Source organism: Bufo bufo, chromosome 6 (assembly GCF_905171765.1).
Source record: "Bufo bufo chromosome 6, aBufBuf1.1, whole genome shotgun sequence".
Lineage (NCBI taxonomy): Eukaryota > Metazoa > Chordata > Amphibia > Anura > Bufonidae > Bufo > Bufo bufo.
This window is the reverse complement of record NC_053394.1, coordinates 108052738-108074668: the sequence shown is the minus strand read 5'-3', so window position 1 is coordinate 108074668 and position 21931 is coordinate 108052738. Positions and strand designations below refer to the sequence as shown.

The 21931-nt window shown below is 41.5% G+C and overlaps 1 protein-coding gene across 1 annotated transcript in view; it reads left to right on the top strand.

The window, feature by feature from the left end:
* The window catches only part of SLCO4A1 (solute carrier organic anion transporter family member 4A1), a 108563-nt gene that overhangs the window by 85789 nt on the left and 843 nt on the right, over positions 1-21931 (top strand). The window contains exons 8-11 of the mRNA XM_040437762.1: positions 4175-4340; positions 5270-5442; positions 7385-7449; positions 13975-14123. Coding sequence (XP_040293696.1) covers positions 4175-4340; positions 5270-5442; positions 7385-7449; positions 13975-14123 — 553 coding nt within the window. The remainder of the gene's footprint in view (positions 1-4174; positions 4341-5269; positions 5443-7384; positions 7450-13974; positions 14124-21931) is intronic.

Sequence of the window (21931 nt, the reverse complement as noted above, 5' to 3'; positions counted from 1 at the left end):
TGGTTTGAGACACTGACGTCAGGAGAGATGTTTCTCAGTTGGCAATAACAGACACACACAGGTATCACTGAGAAATACTCTAACTTTATTATGCTATCGCTTGGCCTTATATAGGCAGTAGAAAAGTTTGCATAACAACAGCGTTAAACCAATCATAAAAGATAAACATTGGTGCTCATACAGATACTACCGGAACAGCCTTATATGGTATGTGTACGTGCAGTAAGTAAAAAGAATAGGTTTTAATCAGTCACATATAAGAATGTACGCAGTTGTGCCGAATGACCCTGAATAAGGCAAGAACGTTTGTTCTAGTTCTGGGATATTCCCAGAATCTGTCCTGGGACAGATAAGCGAACCTAACTCACAGCGGGGGTGGACGTGAAACAGTGCGTGGGTGAGATGTTATTATAACACTTCTTTACATATTTAGAGAAGACAAGATGGAGACACATTTCTCTTCAGCATCCTATAGACAGCAGGTGGGTAGGGACCCGGGAGGTGTGGGTGATGTTAGATTTGAGTGGGACCAAGGAAAGTTTTTTAGAATCAATGGAGGAGCGGTGAGAGGTGTGGCACAGATCCCTCGTAGACAGTTGGTAGTGCAAGGAAATACCAGTGCGATCTGCTGAAGATCGGCCATGATATTCCCTTAGTGGGCCATTTTGGGCACAGGCGGACACGGAACTGTTTGACCCAGAACTTTTTCTGCCAGGTCTGTCAGGTGAAGTATGGGACTACTGTAGGTCATGTGAGGTATGACAGCGGGAAGGGAAGGAAGGGGAGTCGGCTAAGGCGAAGTTACGACCCATGTCCATTGTAGGAGAACCCTTTAGTCGTATAGCTTGTCGGTCCCCTAGCTAAGCCTAGTCCTACGGGCAAGAAATATATCCTGACCGTAGTAGATTACGCTACGCGGTACCCCGAGGCGGTGGCTCTGAGGGATTTCCAAGCAGAGACTGTTGCCAGTGCCCTGCTGCAGATATTGTCCCGGGCAGTGTTTCCATGAGAAATTTTATCGGACCAGGGGTCACAGTTCACGGCCGAACTAACCCAACAGCTATGGAAGCTTTGTGGGGTTAAGCCCCTGCACAGCTCCCCATACCACCCACAGACCAACGGGCTCTGTGAACGATTTAATGGCACTCTAAAACAGCTGCTCTGGACATTTGCCATGTCCCATAAGGACTGGGAACGCCACCTTTCCCGTCTCCTGTTTGCATACCGGGAGGTTCCCCAAGAAGCTACAGGGTTCTCCCCCTTTGAGCTATTATACGGAAGGAAAGTTAGGGGGCCCTTAGACTTGCTACGGGAGCATTGGGAGGGAGCCTTGATAGAGGAAGGGATCCCTGTGGTGGCCTATGTTATGGAGTTTAGGGACAGGCTGCAGAGGTTGACCGCCCTGGTCCAGGACAATCTCAAAGCTGCACAGACAAGGCAGAAGAAGTGGTATAACCGGTCAGCCAGGGAGCGCACCTTCCAAGTAGAGCAAAAGATACTAGTACTTAAAACCGGTTAAGCAGAAATAGCTACAGACAGCCCTAGCAGGAGCCTGGACAAAATGTAATTGTCCTGAGCTCTTTCAGAGTACAGTTTATGGAAATAAAATTTATTCAAAGATCAAAAAGAATGGATCAACCCGCAATCTTGTTCCAGTGCCCTGCTGCAAATATTCTCCCAGGCAGTGTTTCCACGAGAAATTTTATCGGACCAGGGGACACAGGTCACGGCCAAACTAACCCAACAGCTATGGAAGCTTTGTGGGGTTAAGCCCCTGCACAGCTCCCCATACCACCCACAGACCAACGGGCTCTGTGAAGGATTTAATGGCACTCTGAAACAGCTGCTCCGGACATTTGCCATGTCCCATAAGGTCTGGGAACGCCACCTTCCCCGTCTCCTCTTTGCATACCGGGAGGTTCCCCAAGAAGCTACATCGCAGAGGGAAAAACTTAAGGGACATTCTTGTCCACAGTTTTTTTTACCCCAGAGTCACTAGGTACCACTTGGCTCAAATCCACTTCTTTAATCTAGTTGATAGCAAAAGATATGAAATAAGCGAATTTATAAATTGATAAATTGTATTATTTATGATCTCCAATGTCCTTGTCAGAAAATTTACATAGGAAAGACAATCCAAGAATTTAGACGTTGAATTAGTCAACACATCTGCAGTGTCAACACAAAAGGTGACACTACAATTATGATTTTGTATTACACAGTATATGTCATATTGAATGTAGGTGAGCAGTAGGGACACTGCTATTAATGGCACATTGCCTGTATATCTATTATCATTATTACATTTGCATTATTATTTTGAACGTTTTTTAAAAACTGTAAGGTACTTCACCTAGGGATAATTAGCAATATATATTTTGGAAATGATGCCTAAGTGTTATTGCAGTCATCATATTTATTATTCTTAGTAGATCTAGTATTTAGAGCAAGCATCAGTAAACCATCTATTCTCCTCTGGTTTACTGTATATAAGGCTACTTTCACTAGCGTTCGGAGCGGATCCGTCTGATGTTTCATCAGACGGATCCGCTCCGATAATGCAGACGTTCGCATCCGTTCAGAACGGATCCGTCTGCATTAAAACTTAGAAAATTTTCTAAGTCTGAAAGTAGCCTGAGCGGATCCGTTCAGACTTTACATTGAAAGTCAATGGGGAACGGATCCGCTTGAAGATTGAGCCATATGGTGTCATCTTCAAGCGGATCCGTCCCCATTGACTTACATTGTAAGTCTGGACGGATCCGCTCGCCTCCGCACGGCCAGGCGGACACCCGAACGCTGCAAGCAGCGTTCGGGTGTCCGCTCACTGAGCGGAGCGGAGGCTGAACGCTGGCAGGCGGATGCATTCTCAGTGGATCCGCCTCCACTGAGAATGCATTGGGGCCAGACGGATGCGTTCGGGGCCGCTCGTGAGCCCCTTCAAACGGTGCGCACGAGCGGACACCCGAACGCTAGTGTGAAAGTAGCCTTAGTCTTCGCGCATTGAGATCTCGCGCAGGACATGCTCACTAGCGGCTTCGTTCCAGGAAAGTCTCTAAGTCATTGCACATCCTCTTTAGGTAAGCACGGCAGTTCACGACTCTGAGTCCTGGCGCATTGCGTGTTTGCGCAGGACGTGAGTAAGCTAGGAATTCCCCTCCACGTTGCCATTGGTGGAGTGGTGTTAGGTAAGCACGCAGCACTGAGCCGTATTGGATAATATATGAAAGTCATTTTCATCCATATGACGTACTTCTAGGTCGTTTGACAACTGATCTGTCAATCTTGCGCTTGAGTCTATTTATATCACGCTAGCAGAGTCCCCCTTCAAGTCTGCCTCAAACCCCTGAAGAAGCCAGTTTAGCTGCTGAAACATGTCGGGGGGCAGTTTTAGGTTTTAGGAATCTCTTGACTGTTGTCCTTGTTCAAACATCATGCAGCAGCAATACTAGGGTGATCCATCTTCTTAGTGAGCCAGTGAATTAACTGGCCATAAGTTGAATTGTTAGTTATCACTTAAGTGGTAGTGCAGGGAGTGTGCACAGCCCTGCCACCATTAAACTACTCATATACAGTATAAAGAAGAGCGTGTTAGGGACACAGCCATTAGCTATTTTATTATCTCTTTGGTTAGCTCATCTTTTTGATTTTTAATATTATGTCAATAAAAGTTATATTTATCATAGCTTAATATATCTGGGTCAAGTTGGGTAGTTGGCCTATTTAGGCTGTTTTGAGAATATAGTCCCTTGAAGGCCCCCAAATAATTGAGGGCTCCGGGAAATTGTCCAGTTTTCCATGGCCTGAACCTACCCATTAAGTTATAAGTCCTTGAAACGGGAAGCTGGTGACAACCAGTATGGCCTCCAATAAAGCACCCACAGGGGTTGTTGTCAGAAGTCTAGCTTCGATCTCTTGGAGCTTTGATGGGCTTGGCCCCCAAACATCACTTCTATTTTATGATGTGGCAGAGGGCTGTCTGATTTTTAGATACTACGGTAAACTCTTCAAGCCCTATAACAATTTCTCCAGTTGCCATCAAGTTTTTTCAGCCTCCTGAAATCTTGCCCAGTGGATGGTAATATCACTTGGTTTTCCTAGCTTGTACTTAGTCATTTCTAATGTGTTGGGTTTGGAGATACTAGACTTAATGTCCTATGTCCTTTTTCTCCAGTGTCCTCTGGGAAAATAGGCTCAACCTGTCTGCTGCATGTAATGCCGACTGTGGATGTGTGGAGGATCATTATAGTCCTGTCTGTGGAACAGATGGAATCATGTACTACTCTGCCTGCTATGCAGGGTGCTCAGGAACATACATGGAACGGGACAATGGTAGAAAGGTATTGTCAGTTCTATATATGGATAATTACTCAGAGATGTCTAGTAATCACCACTAATAGAGTCATGGGGTCTTATTAAAATGTATTTAGAGATGTCAGTTGAAGACATTTGGCCAATTGTTTGACATCTAAGTTTAAAGGCTATGAACACCTTTGGGGCAATTTTTTTTATGACTGCATTTTCTTGTTTTGGGCTAAAAAAAAATCCAATTGGTCTTTATTAGCCGTTTTTGAGATACAGGGGACTAAAATCAGTCTGCAGAGTATCACTTTTCAGTCCCGTCAGCTGATGGCTCATGTGAAACCTTGTCTCCGATCTTCTGACCTCATAAACAGTCATATAAGCCATATTCTTAACAGTTTAATAAGAGTTTAACTATAATGAGTGTATACGAGGTCAGGTGATCAGAGATTAGGCTTCACATGAGCCATCAGCTTACAGGACTGAGAAGTGATACTCTGCAAACAGACTGATCTTTAACCCGTGCAACTCAAAAAAGGCTGAAATTGTTTAATAATGACCAACTGAAAAAAAATATTTGCAGCTCAAAATGAGTAAAATTATATCATATAGATAATCCTATTTAAAGTGGTCTTACCCATGATATGCATTGATAGAATATTGATGCCCGACATATATAAAAACTCAGACGGGCTGCATTATAGGTATTGATCGGGCCACCATCAGACATTGATTGTATATCTGGGTATTTTGTGATTGAACCCTTGCACCTATGGGGTTGGGAGGCTATAAGTTTGCCTTCCATTTATAATATTATTGATGCAGCAGGACTGAAGATGTCCTGTGGCTGCACCATTGTCTTTCTGTAGTCCTATGTAACAGCAGAGATAAATCACTCTGGCACATTTATTGCATCTGTGTTTTTAATATATGTTTTATGTAATGACCATCTCATTTTATTCTCCAGATTTACCAAAACTGCAGCTGCGTTGCGTCAAATATTTCCTTGTCGGGTGCACAGGCTGTATCGGGGAAATGTTCGTCTTCCTGCCAGAAGATGTCTCTGCTTTTAGTATTCACTTTCACTATCATATTGTTTACATTCCTGTGCAGTATTCCTGCATTGACCGCAACCCTGAGGTATCCTTATAGTTAAGCTAGCCATACACATGAGATATTTGTCTAATGTATATAAGGACAGTGCCATTCAAGGCTCAGTACCATTGGATTTCAAGCCATTTTATCCTTTTTTTCCTTGTTGATTAGCAGTGGCAGCTGTGTCCGGCATCCATTTATCTTCCTCCCCGTTTGGCTAAGCTGAAAATGCATATATGTGTGTGGGGGGAGGATAGGATGATAGCTTGTATGCATGCAATTACTTATTACTTATCTAATTCTCATTTCCTGAAAGTGCTGTGTATAAATGGCAGGCTGCGGTAAACTTTCTGACTCCTACACATTATGTGACTAATACTGCAATCACCAGAACATAATTGCTGCATTTGATGCATCTACACTCTTGATGACTTTTCAAAATAAGGTGTCATGCATGTCCATGAGGAGTAGTACTATTTCACCCATTTTACTGCATGGCTTGTACCCAGCATTCTTATCAGCTTCCCCCTCTGAAGGCTCCATTTCTAATTCTTAGTTCTCCCCGATCTAGTTTGTGAAGATTAGCTGCTGTCATGTCTCCCATAGATAACACATAGAGAAAACAGGAGATTCTGTGCCATAATTAACTCTGTCTCTTTCGTTCTCACTAATGCACTCACACAGAAGCACCATGTAGGACATTTGTCGGTGCCTGTTCTCTCACTGATCCCTATTATGCAGTAAGTTCAGACCAGTAAACCCATGGTCAAGCCGGAACACACATCCAGAATACGGACTCCAAAATATGAACATGTAAATTTGACCTTAAAGGGGTTTTCTGAGACTTAAATACTGATGACCTATGCTCTAGATAGGTCTTCGGTATCTGATCGGTGGGGGTCTGACACCCAGGATCCGCACCGATCAGCTGTTTTAGAAGGCAGCGGCCTTCTAACAGCTTTCCTTAGTCCATATGACATCAACTTCATCTGTCACATGGCCTAGGCACAGCTCAAATCCGTAGAAGTGAATGGGGCTGAGCTGCTTTCACGGTCTCTCCCGTGACAGGGGTCAGAAGATCTAAGAGAGTGGCTGCACGTGATGTGATCTGACAGCCTCTTTGTTTTCACTTGTTTCTGTGTTGTTGCTGGTTATGACCACACCTCTTGTCTCAGGTGTAGCTTAAGTGGTCATTCCAACTCCTCTATTTAGTCTGGTCTCACCCATCATGCTATGCGGTTGACAGCTCCTTTCTGTTTGTGGAAGTGTTGGTGTTTGGTTCTCCACGGAGTTCCTGCTCGTCCGCATACTTCGGAGTTAAATGTCTTTTTCCTATTTCTAGTTTGTTGTATTCCCCTATCTTTTGGTGTTCGGCCTGAGGGAGTCTCCTGTTCCTTCAGCTGGGAAGGAACAGGTCATCTTTTGTCCTGACACTATTTCCAGGGCCCTTTTGGATCAGATAGGGCTCTAGATTCCTACGTATGAACATTCCTACCATCGAGGTCTGTTCATACTGATAGTAGTCAGGGCTCGGTTTAGGGATTCACTAGGTGGTGACCTTTCCCTAGTTTCCAGGCCTAGTACCTGTTCCCTTCCCTCCTGTGTTCGGTGTGGAGTTTACCACCCACACTGCGCTGTGACAGCTGCGATACTATATATGGCACTGTGTTTGGTGAGCATGGGGAAGGCTACGGCACTCACAGGAGCGCCAGTGCCTTCTCAAACAGCTGATCGGCAGGGGTCCCGAGTGTTGGACCCCCCACCAATGAGATACTGATGACCTATCCGGAGGATAGGTCATCATTATTTAAATATCAGTAAACCCTTTTAAGCTAAGATAAAAATGGAAAGTCCCTTCAATTGATGTCACACTGGAACAAATTCTAACATGTCAGATAAACCATACTATTGATGCATAATTAAAAAATCCTGTGAACAGACACAATGTTTTAACCGTGTATATTCCCATGATGCTTTTGTATTCTAGGTGTGTCTCAGATAGTCAGCGTTCCTTTGCACTTGGGATCCAGTGGATATTAGTGCGGACATTAGGTATGGAATAACAAGAAGCACTTACACTAATGGACTCAATAACCCTAATGATAAACTCAGCATTTCCTGCATTTTATCTGCTCGGCCCTGTACTCAGAGCAAAGTGCTTTCAGCTAACAGGCTGGGTCTTTAATATATTATTACCACCTCCAGCTTAACTAGTAAAGAGCTGCCTGTCCATAGCGAGATTTACATTCACTGATAGGATGGCTCGTGCAGATAACATGATACTAGCATTACGTTCATAAGATGGCACTGAGGAGTGACTGCATGTTGTAATACAATGGTGGCTGATGATAAAAGATATCTAGGTCATGACTCATGTATAAGGCTTTGCATGCTTGAATTACTTCATGCACCATGAACATTATGACAGTTGTGGATTTTACTATTGGATATGTATGATTAGATAGCATTCATAGGTAGATACCCTTTAATCATAGAATAAAAACAGTTTTGATAAGTTGTCCAATATCTGTCTCTTTAAGTAGAATTTAAAGGGGTTGTCCCGTGACAACTTCTTATCCCCTCTAGCCATAGAATAGGAGATGAGTGTCTGATTGGCAGGGGTCTGACCGCTGGGGCCTCCGCTGATCACGAGAGCGGGTGTTTGTGTTCCCCCATTTAAACGGGACACCTCTTTGAGACTGATGGAGCCCCATAAAGTTGAATAGAGCGTCGTACACACGTCTCCTCGTTCATTCAAACGGGGGAACACAGGCCCCCATTCTAGTGATTATTGGGGGCCCCAGCTGTCAGACACTTCACCCTACACTCTAGATAGGGGTTGTAGTCATGGGACAACCCCTAAAATGCAGTGCAAGCAGCATGTTACAGAGCTGGAGGAGCTGAGCAATGCTTTTTAATAGAAGAAATGGCAAAAATAGGTGTACAATCTCCTCCACATATTTTGTATCATCGCGTCTATAATGACATCTTTGCAATTATGATGTAATATATCCCATTTAGAGAACACCATAAAAAATAACAAAAATGCCAGAATTATTTTTTGCTTATTTGCCACAAAAAAGAATAAAAAGCGATCAAAAAGTGTTATGTACCCAAACATTATATTAACCACTTCACATCCGCCCAAAGGATATAAACGTCCTATGGGTGGATGTTTAACTATGAATGGACTTTCTGTAACATCCATTCAGAGATCGCAGCTGCATGCTAATCGTGAAACTGCAGAGCGGGTTGCCCGCTGTCAGTGACCGCAGGGCAACGCAGAGAGAAGGCAGGGACAGTTCCCAGCGCTGTGTGTACAGAGCAGGAAGCATGTAACCGCCGGGGCAGGGAGAGTGCAGGACCTGTCGGCTCTGTCATAGACCACGATAAGCCCTGCACTGAGGCTGTACAGCACTGTATAGTGCTGTACAGCCTCATTGGGGGGTGTATTTCCCCTGTAACTGGGGCTACTATGTCAGCCCCAGTTACAGGGGAAATCAATCGTAAAATAAAAATGAAGTCAAATGTCCCCTAGAGGTCTTGTATGACCTTATGGGGGACACAAAGTGTAAAATAAAAAAAATAAAAAATAAATAAAGTGTTTTATCAAAAAAAAAACAGGTAAAAAAAAATTCTATTAAGTAATAAAAAAAATATTTAAAATAGGAAAACATTAATAAAATAGACATATTTGGTATTGCTGCGTCCGTGACAGCCGGCTCTATAAATATATCACATGATCCACCCTGTCCGATAAACACAATAAAAAATAAAAACTGTGTCAAAAAAAGCCATTTTTGTCACCTTACATCACAAAAAGTGCAACAAGAAGTGATCAAAAAGGCGTATGTCTCACAAAATGGTACCAATAAAGCCGTCACCCCCCCCCTCCCGCAAAAAATTTGCCCCTACATAAGAAAATCGCTCAAAAAATAAAGAAAAAACTATAGCTCTCAGAACATGGAGACATTAAAACATCATTTTTTTGTTTTAAAAATGCTATTATTGTGTTAAAATGAAATAAATAAAAAAAAGTTGACATATTAGGTATCACTATGTCTGTAACAACCATCTCTATAAAAATATCACATGACCCAACCCCTCATGTAAAAAAAAAAAAAATAGAAACAGTGCCACAAAACAGCTATTTTTTGTCACCTTACATCACAAAAAGTGTAAAAGCAAGCGATCAAAAAGTCATATGAACCCCAAAATAGTGCCAATCAAACAGTCATCTCGTCCCGCAAAAAATGAGATCCTACCTAAGACAATTGCCCAAAAAAAAAATAAAACTATGACTCTCAGAATATGGAGACACTAAGGCCTCTTTCACACGGGCGTTGCGGGAAAATGTGCGGGTGCGTTGCGGGAACACCCGCGATTTTTCCGCGCGAGTGCAAAACATTGTAATGCGTTTTGCACTCGCGTGAGAAAAATCACGCATGTTTGGTACCCAAACCCGAACTTCTTCACAGAAGTTCGGGCTTGGGATCGGTGTTCTGTAGATTTTATTATTTTCCCTTATAACATGGTTATAAGGGAAAATAATAGCATTCTGAATACAGAATGCATAGTAGGTGATCAATTGAGGGTTAAAAAAAAATAAAAAAATTAACTCACCTTCTCCTCTTGTTCGCGTAGCTCGCGGTCTCTGGTGAGTTAATTTTTTTTAATTTTTTTTAACCCTCAATTGATCACCTACTATGCATTCTGTATTCAGAATGCTATTATTTTCCCTTATAACCATGTTATAAGGGAAAATAATACAGTTTATAGACTGTCACCTAGCAACCATGCGTGAAAATCGCACCGCATCCGCACTTGCTTGCGGATGCTTGCGATTTTCACGCAACCCCATTCACTTCTATGGGGCCTGCGTTGCGTGATAAACGCAGAATATAGAGCATGCTGCGATTTTCACGCAACGCATAAGTGATGCGTGAAAATCACCGCTCATGTGAACAGCCCCATAGAAATGAATGGGTCGGTATTCAGTGCGGGTGCAATGCGTTCACCTCACGCATCGCATCCGCGCGGAATACTCGCCCGTGTGAAAGGGGCCTAAAACATGATTTTATTTTTGTTTCAAAAATTATATTATTATGTAAAACTTAAATAAAAGAAAGTAGACATATTAGATATTGCCACGTTCGTAACGACCGGCTCTATAAAAATATCACATGAGCTAGCCCCTCAGGTTAACACTGTCAAAAAAATAAAATAAAAACTGTGCTAAAAAAAACTACTTTTTTTGTCACCTTACATCACTAAAAGTGCAACACCAAGCGATCAAAAAGGCGTATGCCCCCCAAAATAGTACCAATTTACCTCATCTTCATCCCACCCCTACCTAAGACAATCGCCCAAAAAATAAAAGTAAACTATGGCTCTCAGAATATGGAGACACTAAAATATAACTTTTTTTGGTTTTAAAAATGCTGTTATTGTGTGAAACTTGAGTAAATAAAAAAGTATACATATTCGGTGTCGCCGCGTCTGTAAGAACCTGCTCTATAAAAATATCACATGACCTAACTTCTCAGATGAACACCGTAAAAAATAAAATAAAAACGGTGTCAAAAAAGCCATTTTTTTGTAACCTTACATCACAGAAAGTGTAATAGCAAGTGATCAAAAAGTCATATGCACCCCAAAATAGTACCAATCAAACCGTCATCTCATCCCGCAAAAATTATACCCTACCTAAGACTATCACCCGGAAAATAAAAAAACTGTGGCTCTCAGACTATGGAGACTTGAATAAATAAAAAAAAGTATAGATATTAGGTATCGCCATGTCCGTAAGAACCTGCCGTATAAAAATATGACATTACTAACCCCTTAGGTGAACACCGTTTTTTGTCATCTTACATCACAAAAAGTGTAATACCAAGTGATCAAAAAGTCATATGCACCCTATAATAGTACCAATCGAACCGTCATCTCATACCGAAAAAAATGAGCCCCTACATAAGACAATCGCCCAAAAAAAAAAAACTATAGCTTTCAGAATGTGCTTTATTATGTAAAACTGAAACAAACAACCAAAAAAAGTTGTCATATTTGGTATTGTCGCATCCGTAACAACCTGTTCTATAAAAATACCACATGATCTAACCTGTTAGATGAACATTGTAAATAACAAAAAATAAAAACTGTGCCAAAACAGCTATTTTTTGTTACCTTGCCTCACAAAAAGTGTAATATAAAGCAACCAAAAATCATATGTACCCTAAAATAGTACCAACAAAACTGACACCTTATCCCGTAGTTTCCAAAATGGGGTCTCTTTTTCAGAGTTTCTACTTTAGGGGTGCATTAGGGGGTCTTCAATTGTGACATGGTGTCAAAAAACCAGTCCAGCAAAATCTGTCTTCCAAAAACCATATGGCGTTCCATTCCTTCTGTGCCCTGTCGTGTGGCCATACAGCAGTTTACGACCACATATGGGGTGTTTCTGTAAACTGCAGAATCAGGGCAATAAATATTGAGTTTTGTTTGGCTGTTACCCCTTGCTTTGTTAGCAGAAAAAAAAAATTAAATCTGCCAAAAAAGGGAAATTCTGAAATTACATCTCCATTTTCCATTAATTCTTGTGGAACACCTAAAGGGTTAACAACGTTTGTAAAATCAGTTTTGAATACCTTGAGGGGTGTAGTTTCTAAAATAGGGTCATTTTTGGGTGGTTTCTATTATGTAAGCCTCACAAAGTGACTTCAGACCTGAACTGGTCCTTAAAAAGTAGGTTTTGGAAATTTTCTGCAACATTTTAAGATTTGCTTCTAAACTTCTAAGCCTTCTAACGTCCTCAAAAAATAAAATGGCATTCACAAAATGATCCAAACATAAAGTAAACATATGCGGAATGTTAAGTAATAACTATTTTGGGAGGCATTACTATCTATTATAAAAGTAGAGAAATTGAAATTTGGAAATTTGCAAATGTTTCCCAATTTTTGGTAAATTTGGTATTTTTTATAATAAATCTCAGAATGGCCTGGATAAGTAAAAGCGTTTTAAAGTTATTACCACATAGTGACACATGTCAGATTTGCAAAAAATGTCTCTGTCAGGAAGGGGGAAATGGCCTGGATGTGAAGTGGTTAATGGAAACTACAAGTTGTCCCGCAAAAGTCAAGCCCTCGCACAGCTCTGTAGAAAGAAAAATAAAAAAGTTTTGGGATGTGGCAATGCAGAAACGTTTTCTTCTTTTTTTTAAAAAAAAATAAGTAGTTTTATTATGCAAAAGTAGTAAAACATAAAAATACTATATTTATTTGATATCGCTGTAATCATACTGACCCAGAGAATAAAGTTATTATGTTATTTATGCTGAAAAACAAATGCCTTAAAATTTATAATGTAAAAACTTTGTGGCAGTATTGCTGTTTTTTTCCCATCCCCTCCCAGAAAGAGTTATTAAAAGTTAATCAGTAAGTTATGTGTACCCCAAAATGGCACTATTAAAAACTACAACTAATCCCGCAAAAATAAGCCCTCATACAGCCACATAGACGGAAAAATCAAAAAGTTATAGCTCTTAGAAGGCGACAATGAAAAAAATAAATAAAAAATAGCTTGTAACAGTAAGGCCCGAAACAGGCTAAGGGGTTACATGTATAAATTACAAGTTTTACTGAATCTTTTCCTTGCTTGCACTGCATTTTGTGGGTCCTCTTTAAAGGGTATTTATACTTTGGCAACCAAAATTTGTCTTTGCTCCAAAATAATGCATCTAGAATAAAAAATTAAAAAGCTATTGTTTTGTGTGTACAGCCCCTGTACTGACCTATATGTCTCCATGGTTGCAGAATACACACAAACCCTGTGTAGTCCACTCCTGCAGCCATTTGTTATTTTTTTCCATCGCCCCCATTTCTTAGAAGAGGGACTGCAGGATGAGACTATACAGGGGTGGTCTGTAATCTGTGACAGTGGAGACATATATAAGCTGTATGCAGAAAATCTAGGAGATTTGTAAAGTCTTTGCAATGGCGCAACAAACACGTTGGTTGCAAAACTATACATTCCCTCAAAACACTGCTGTAAAGGCTCTTCTGAACTAGAGTTATGCACCACCACCAAAAGCTGCAGTAACTACTTAAAGGGGTTGTCCAAGTTATATTTATTGATCACCTATCCTCAGGATAGGTCATCAATATCAGATCGGTGGGGGTCCGACACCCAGCACCCCTGCCGATCAGCTGTTTGAAGAGGAGGCACGCGCCGTGCCAGCGCTGCCTCCTCTTCACTGTTTACCTTCTCACCGTTGCATCTTCAATATAACTTGAACAACCCCTTTAATTGTTATAATTGTAACAGAACTGAATTTGTCTTCTGTTTCATTTGTACACCATTATAATGCTCTATTGCTGTGCGTTTCTCTGTAATCCCATGTAAAACCTTAGATGCCCTTCATGTCGCAGTGAGTTGTAACAAACTCATCTCTGCTGTATCTATACATTAAACCTAACCCCTTGACCTAGGATCACATGTAGGGCCTTTGTCTTCCTTCATATGCACTTTTCCCTCCCTGTGATCACTACTTGATTGCTACCTTCTGATCCTTCCCAGGTGGAATCCCTGGACCCATTGCCTTTGGCTCCATAATTGATATTTCGTGTCTGCTCTGGCAAAACCAAAATGGAGAGAGGGGGTCATGCTACATGTACCAAAATTCAGCCATGAGCAATTATATGCTCATAGCAGGTCTTGTTTACAAGGTAAGTGCCATTATGTAGACCTCCTCATCACTACCGTGGCATTGAAAATGAAATACCGAATATTGTCCTTCTGTAGCGGTCATCGCAGAGAGAGCAAAGTAATCTCAGTTTATGTCTCCACTGCACAGGGAAGGGTTTATATTAGGCCTCCTTCACTTGTCAATGAATCCCGACCATGTACTGTCCCGTGTTAAATTTTAATGTGTATATTTACGCATGAGTCATTTTCCACTGACTGTGCGTCAGTGAAAAAACCACAGATACACAAACTTCTTTGGTCTGTGATGTGGACCAAACATGCGCATTGAAGTCTATGGGTCGGTGAAAACCACTGACACAACACAGTTGGCATCCGTGATCTGTCAGTGATTTTTACAGTCTATTAGTAGGAGAAACTAATTTTCAGCCTAGCAGTGTCCATGGAATACAGATGGCACATGAAGGGCAAAAAACTGATACATGGACCAAACACAAATCCATCACAGATGAACCACTGACCATCTTGTGATGGATGTCGTCATGGATGCATGAAAGAGACCTTGGAATAACAGCTATATTGTTCTTTTGATTGGCCTAAAGTGAGTAGTATAATGTGAGAAGCCTGACTAGCCACACTACCAGGATAGCGTAGAGGAAGTGTGGTGCTCTAATTGAGTCATCACCCCTCACTCCTCCCTGATCTAACCAAGAGTATTAAAGGCCATAGGGGTAATTGCCATTGGGGTAATTTTTTTAAAATTATTATTGCAGTTTATTCATTTTAGGCTAAAATATTTTTTCAATTAGTCTATTGTCAGGAACCTTCCTGCTATGTCTGTTTAGTTCAGACTGTCTTGCCCTTAAGTTTTCCCTCAGTTAAGATGATGGATTGTGTCTCAGCTAGGTGCCATCTTACTTCCTGTTTCATATATAAAAACCTCTCAAGCCTGTTACTCGTTACTTGAGTATTGTGTTTTAGCTCCTTCTTGTGCAGTCCTCTCGCCTGGAACTTTCTCTCTGGGTTGTTCCTACTCCTTGCGGTTTACCCTGCAACTCCTGGACACCTGCTGACCACTCGCTGGTTTTCCTGCTGACTTCTCGACTGCATCCTTACCTTCATCTGCATACCTGCTACCTCCTGTTCAAGACTCCAGTGCTTCCTGTATTTAGGCCTTGTCCCTGCCATTGGATTCCAGCAGTATTCCACTAGTATTGTGACATCTATATTAAAAAATTTCCAAAAATTTTCTTCTACAGCTTTCGATTTTAGACTCTCTGCTTCACACTGTATAGGTCGGCTTGGTCTTATCTGTACTTTCCCAACATCCCATAAACACTCGTCAGTTTCATAATAATTGAGCTTAAATGAGTGTTTATAAGCTGTTAGGAGATCAAAGATAAGGGCTACAGATCCAGCCGACAGAGCGGCTCTCTGACGGATTCAGTTTAAAGCACAGAGCCTGCAAGTACAATGAAACTGAAAGCTACCGAAGAAAACTGTTGAAAAATCTTAATAAAGACCAATCGAAATAATAATTTTTAGCCCAAAATGAGTAGAAAGCAATAATAAAAACAAATGCCCCAAAGGTATCCTTAGCCTTTAAGCGAGACAGTCATGCTAAAATTCCAAACAGAGAGAAAGTTAAAGACTATGGGCTGGAAATACAATACATGGAGTGATGACCAAAAAATGATACCCAGAAAAAAAGCAACCCAATTTTTCATAGATTGCATACAATAGTCACATTTAGATATATATGCATAGTTGCCAACTATTTTAAATTTGACAGGACTATCCCTGATTTTCAGAGACAGTCCCAGCAAATTTGCGGTATCCCGGGCCGAAAATGGTTGAGGCTAGCATAAACCGTGCCCATAAGTGGATGTCTCCAGGCAGGATTGGGACATTCCCGGGGGTGGGGTTTAAACGTCCCATATTTTACCAACTAAATTGTTGTGTATAACAAATTGTGATACACTTTTGTTCTGATAATATTGTTCTTTTAAATGAAAAGGACTCTAAAAATCACTTGGCAATAAGACGTATCCCTAAATGGTATGTCCAATCAATGTACACAGTGGCAGAGTGTATTAACACACCCCTATTCAAAGGGGGATGGCAACATCCTGCTGTCAGTTTAGGGTACAGTTGTAGGGCGATGTTAGGCTCAGCACATGTTGTGTGCAAAGTATCACAGTGTAGAAATGAATGGGGTTGCGGTATGAATCACACGTTTTCCATGACCTACTGGGATGGATTTATTGCGATTCTGGGGTTATGGTTGTGGCATATATGCAAGTCGCTCTGTGATGCCATTTATTTCTACAGCTGCCCTGATACATTGCAATCCTAGGTCGCAAGAGGATGCTGCTGACTTATTTCATACCATTTCCCTGATATTGTACTGTTCACTTAGCTGCAGGGGCAGTGTTATATTCTGCAAGCCATCAGAGAATTCCTATTCAGCTTCCTTGCAGATGCATCAGCAGTGTGAGGGAAGGCATAAGGGCATCCATTTTGTAGATGTATTCATTGCAATCGATCTAACAAAATCTTTAACATGGACTCGGATAGGAGAGGGACTGTGAAAGAAATCCATGTTGTATCCTGTGGAAGAAAGCATATAAAATCCACAGAGTGCCCCTACTCCTCTCATGCTAATCCTTGAATTTTTGTTATCTCTAACTAGACATACTAACTCAAGGCCGAATGTTTTTGTATCCACTAAACATGACACTTTTACTGCTTTTTGTGATAAGATGTATGTATACACTACTCACAAAAAGTTTGGGATATTTGGCTTTCGGGTGAAATTTATGTAAAATGTAAAAAGTTCACGCTACAGTGATATTTCATCATGAAAGTAGGTCATTTAAGTAGAAGCAGCAATGGGGATTTCCTCATCCCTAACAACTTATTGAAACAAAAGCCAACACCAATGGTGGGTATACCCTCACAAAAATGCCAATGTCTCAATAACTTGTCATGTGGCCTTGAGCATTAATTACAGTTTGCCAATGACGTCTTCACAAGTTAATTCATTATCTGCTGAGGCATGGGATCCCAATCTTCTTGAAGGGCTGCCCTCAGGTCATTGAGGTTCTGGGGTACAGAGTTACAAGCTTCTACTGACTCAGCTGATACCATAGGTTTTCAATGGGATTCAGGTCTGGAGAAAGTGCAGGCCACTCCATTTGAGGTACCCCAGTCTCCAGCAGCCGTTCTCTAATGATGCAACCTTGATGAGCTGGCTCATTGTCGTCCAAGAAGATGAAATTAGGCCTGTGTTGTTCATGCAGAGGCACAATGACTGGATTAATGATGTTATTCAAGTAGTATGGGCTTGTTATTGTACCATTCACAAAGTGTAGGGCAGTTCTGTATTGACTAGACACACCTGCCCACACTGTAACACCACCACCACCACCACCAAAGGCTTGTCTGGTGACAACAGTAGCTGATGTATAGCGCTTTCCTTGACATCTCCAACATCGCGTGAATCGACTTTTATTAGTGAACAACACTGAGGCCCGCTGGCTCCTCTTCCAGCGTAGATGCTACCTGGCCCATGCAAGACGATGACTCCTATGGTCAGGTACCCTTGCAGGTCGTCTAGCACGCAGACCATGCTGATGTGAACGGTTTCAAATGGTCTGACGTGACACTTGGGTGCCTCTCACCTACCTTAAATGTGCCTGGAATTGTGTGGCATTCAATCATCTGGTTCAGCAGGGCATTGTTCACAATGAAGCAGTCATCAGTGTGGGATGTGGCCAAAGAACATCCACTTCTATGCCTTACTGTGACTCTTCCAGTCTTTGTATCTCAGTTGCAACCTGCTGATAGCACTCTGTGACACTCTAAGCTCAGTGGCCACTTCCATCTGAGAACATCCTGCATGAAGCCTTGCAATGGCGAGGTACTTTTGATCAATTGTTAGGTGCCGTCTTGGTCTCATTATGTAAAAATGTGAACTGCATGATGAGGAGGACTGCTAAAATACCAATTCTAATTGAACCAGGAAATGTATTGGGCGATTCATGGATCAAACACCTGTTGTAAATTTTGCCATGAAGCTCCTTGTTAGAGAACACCAAGTTGTGCAAAAAGTAATGAAACATTGAACAGCTGGACATGTGCATTCAGAAGTGTAGAGAAGGTCACATTAAAGGTGATTTTAATGTGCATTTAAGGTTCATCCTGAAATTTCACCCACAAGCAAAATATCTCTAACTTTTTGTGAGTAGTGTATATATTCACTGCTCACTATAATAAAGAAGGAAGTCATTATGAGGAACACACCTTGTATGTGTTTTTGTCGTGGTTACCCGAGCTGGCTCAACTTCAGAACAATTAGGACACTGCATCACATCAGAAAGTTGATTTCGACCACAACAGTCTACAAGCTTCTCTTTATGGCAGTTGTTACTCTGCTTATGATCCAGACTATCCTAATATAGTATTGACTCTGCTGTGAATCTGTAGTTCAAAAATGTCATGCTACTGAATTTCCTGCAATTATATATACAGTACACACCAAAAGTTTGGACACACCTTCTCATTCAAAGAGTTTTCTTTATTTTCATGACTATGAAAATTGTAGATTCACACTGAAGGCATCAAAACTATGAATTAACACATGTGGAATTATATACATAACAAACAAGTGTGAAACAACTGAAAATATGTCATATTCTAGGTTCTTCAAAGTAGCCACCTTTTGCTTTGATTACTGCTTTGCACACTCTTGGCATTCTCTTGATGAGCTTCAAGAGGTAGTCCCCTGAAATGGTTTTCACTTCACAGGTGTGCCCTGTCAGGTTTAATAGATGGGATTTCTTGCCTTATAAATGGGGTTGGGACCATCAGTGGCGTTGAGGAGAAGTCAGGTAGATACACAGCTGATAGTCCTACTGAATAGACTGTTAGAATTTGTATTATGGCAAGAAAAAAGCAGCTAAGTAAAGAAAAACGAGTGGCCATCATAACTTTAAGAAATGAAGGTCAGTCAGTCAGCCGAAAAATTGGGAAAACGTTAACAGTAAGGGCTATTTGACCATGAAGGAGAGTGATGGGGTGCTGCGCCAGATGACCTGGCCTCCACAGTCACCGGACCTGAACCCAATCAAGATGGTTTGGGGTCAGCTGGACCGCAGAGTGAAGGCAAAAGGGCCAACAAGTGCTAAGCATCTCAGGGAACTCCTTCAAGACTGTTGGAAGACCATTTCAGGGGACTACCTCTTGAAGATCATCAAGAGAATGGCAAGAGTGTGCAAAGCAGTAATCAAAGCAAAAGGTGGCTACTTTGAAGAACCTAGAATATGACATATTTTCAGTTGTTTCACACTTGTTTGTTATGTATATAATTCCACATGAGTTAATTCATAGTTTTGATGCCTTCATAGTCATGAAAATAAAGAAAACTTTTTGAATGAGAAGGTGTGTCCAAACTTTTGGTCTGTACTGTATATATCTTTAATTGTGAGAAACCAAATATCCAGAGTACAATCCACTTATGTATAGTAATTATTGAAGAAACCACAAAATATGCCAAAAAACAGACGTTTCGGTCCACTGGGACCTTCCTCAGCAGTAACATCTGTGGTGGGTGCATATACAGAAGCACAGTGTGCTGGTGAGGATCAGTTGAGTGACACAAATTTTTGAACTGTATTTATAGACTGACAAGTCCTTTTTCGAGCCCCGATCAGTATACAAGAGTGCAGACCTCAATCTTTTTCATTTGCTGTGAATCTGCAGGGAAATGACTTGATAGTTCCCGCAGCTAAAGGGATCCCAATAATAAGATGAGGAAGTTGCTATTTGACCAATTTACATGTACAAACCCAATTCCAAAAAAGTTGGGACGCTGTGTAAAATGTAAATAAATTCAAATAAAAAGAATGCAAATCTCAAAGACCCATATTTTATTCATAGTAGATCATAGAACACATATCAGATTATGAAAGTCAGACATTTTACCATTTCATGAAGAAAGCTAACTCATTTAGAACTTGATGGCAACAACGCATCTCAAAGAAGTTGGGACAGGTGCAACAAAAGGCTGGAAAAGTAAATGGTACTAATAAAAACATTCACATGACTGGGTGTAAAAAGAGCACTTGAGAGAGGCAGAGTCTCTCGGAAGCAAAGATGGGCAGAGGCTCATCAATCTACAAAAAAACGGCATCTGAAAATTGTGGAACAATTTTAGAAAAATTTTCCTCAATGTAAAATTGTGAAGACTTGGATTATCCCAGCATCTCCGGTACAAAATATCATCAAAATATTCAGAGAATCTGAAGAAATCTATGTGCACAAGGGACAAGGCCAACGGTCAATATTGGATGCGTGCGATCTCAGATGGCACTGCATTACAAACAGGCATGATTCTGTACTGTATATCAATGCATGGGCTCAGGAACACTTCCAGAAATCACAATCTGTGAACACAGCTCGCTATGTAATCCACAAATGCAAGTTAAAGCTGTATCATGCAAAGTAGAAGTCATATGTGAAAACGATCCAGGAATGTGATTGTCTTCTCTGGGCTAAAGCTCATTTAAAACAAACTGAGGCAAAACGGAAAACTGTTCTGTGGTCAGATGACTCAAAATATGAAATTCTTTTTGGGAAACATGGACGTCATGTACTCTGGACTCAAGAGGAGAGGGACCATCCAGCTTGTTATCAGCGCACAGTTCAAAAGCTTGCATCTCTGATGGTATGGGGTTGCATTAGTGCCTGTAGGTGGGTGGCTTACACATCGGGAAAGGAACTATCAATGCTGAACAGTATGTAGAGGTTTTAGAACAACATATGCTCCTATCCAGACGTCTCTTTCAGGGAATTCCTTACATATTTCAGCAAGACAATTCTAAACCAAATACCAGAACCATCACAACAGCATGGCTCCGCAGAAGAAGAGTCCGGGTGCTGGACTGGCCTGCCTGCATCCAGACCTTTTACCAACAGAAAACATTTGGTGGGTCCTGAAACGAAATATCTGGAAAAGACCCAGGACTGTTCGACAGCTAGATGAGCTACATGAGACAAGAATGGGGCAACATTTCTCTCCCAAAACTGCAGCAATTGGTCTCCTCACTGCCCAGATGTGTACAGACTGCTGATAAAAAGAGGGGATGCTACACAATGGTAGACATGGCCCTGTCCCAACTTTTTTTAATATGTGTTACTCCCATCAAGTTCTAAATTAGTAAATTTTTTCATGCAATGGTAAAATGTTTCACTTTCAACGTCTGATATGTGTTCTATGAGTTATTGTGAAGAAAATATGGGTCTATGAGATTTATAAATCATCGCATTCTAGTTTTAGGGCTCTTTCACACTTGCGTTCTTTTCTTCCGGCATAGAGTTCCGTCGTCGGGGCTCCTCTATGCCGGAAGAATCCTGATCAGGATTATCCTAATGCATTCTGAATGGAGAGAAATCCGTTCAGGATGCATCAGGATGTCTTCAGTTCCGGACCCGAACGTTTTTTGGCCGGAGAAAATACCGCAGCATGCTGCGCTTTTTGCTCCGGCCAAAAATCCTGAACACTTGCCGCAAGGCCGGATCCGGAATTAATACCCATTGAAAGGCATTAATCCGGATCCGGCCTTAAGCTAAACGTCGTTTCAGCGCATTGCCGGATCCGACGTTTAGCTTTTTCTGAATGGTTACCATGGCTGCCAAGACGCTAAAGTCCTGGCAGCCATGGTAAAGTGTAGTGGGGAGCGGGGGAGCAGTATACTTACCGTCCGTGCGGCTCCCCGGGCGCTCCAGAGTGACGTCAGGGCGCCCCACGCGCATGGATGACGTGATCACA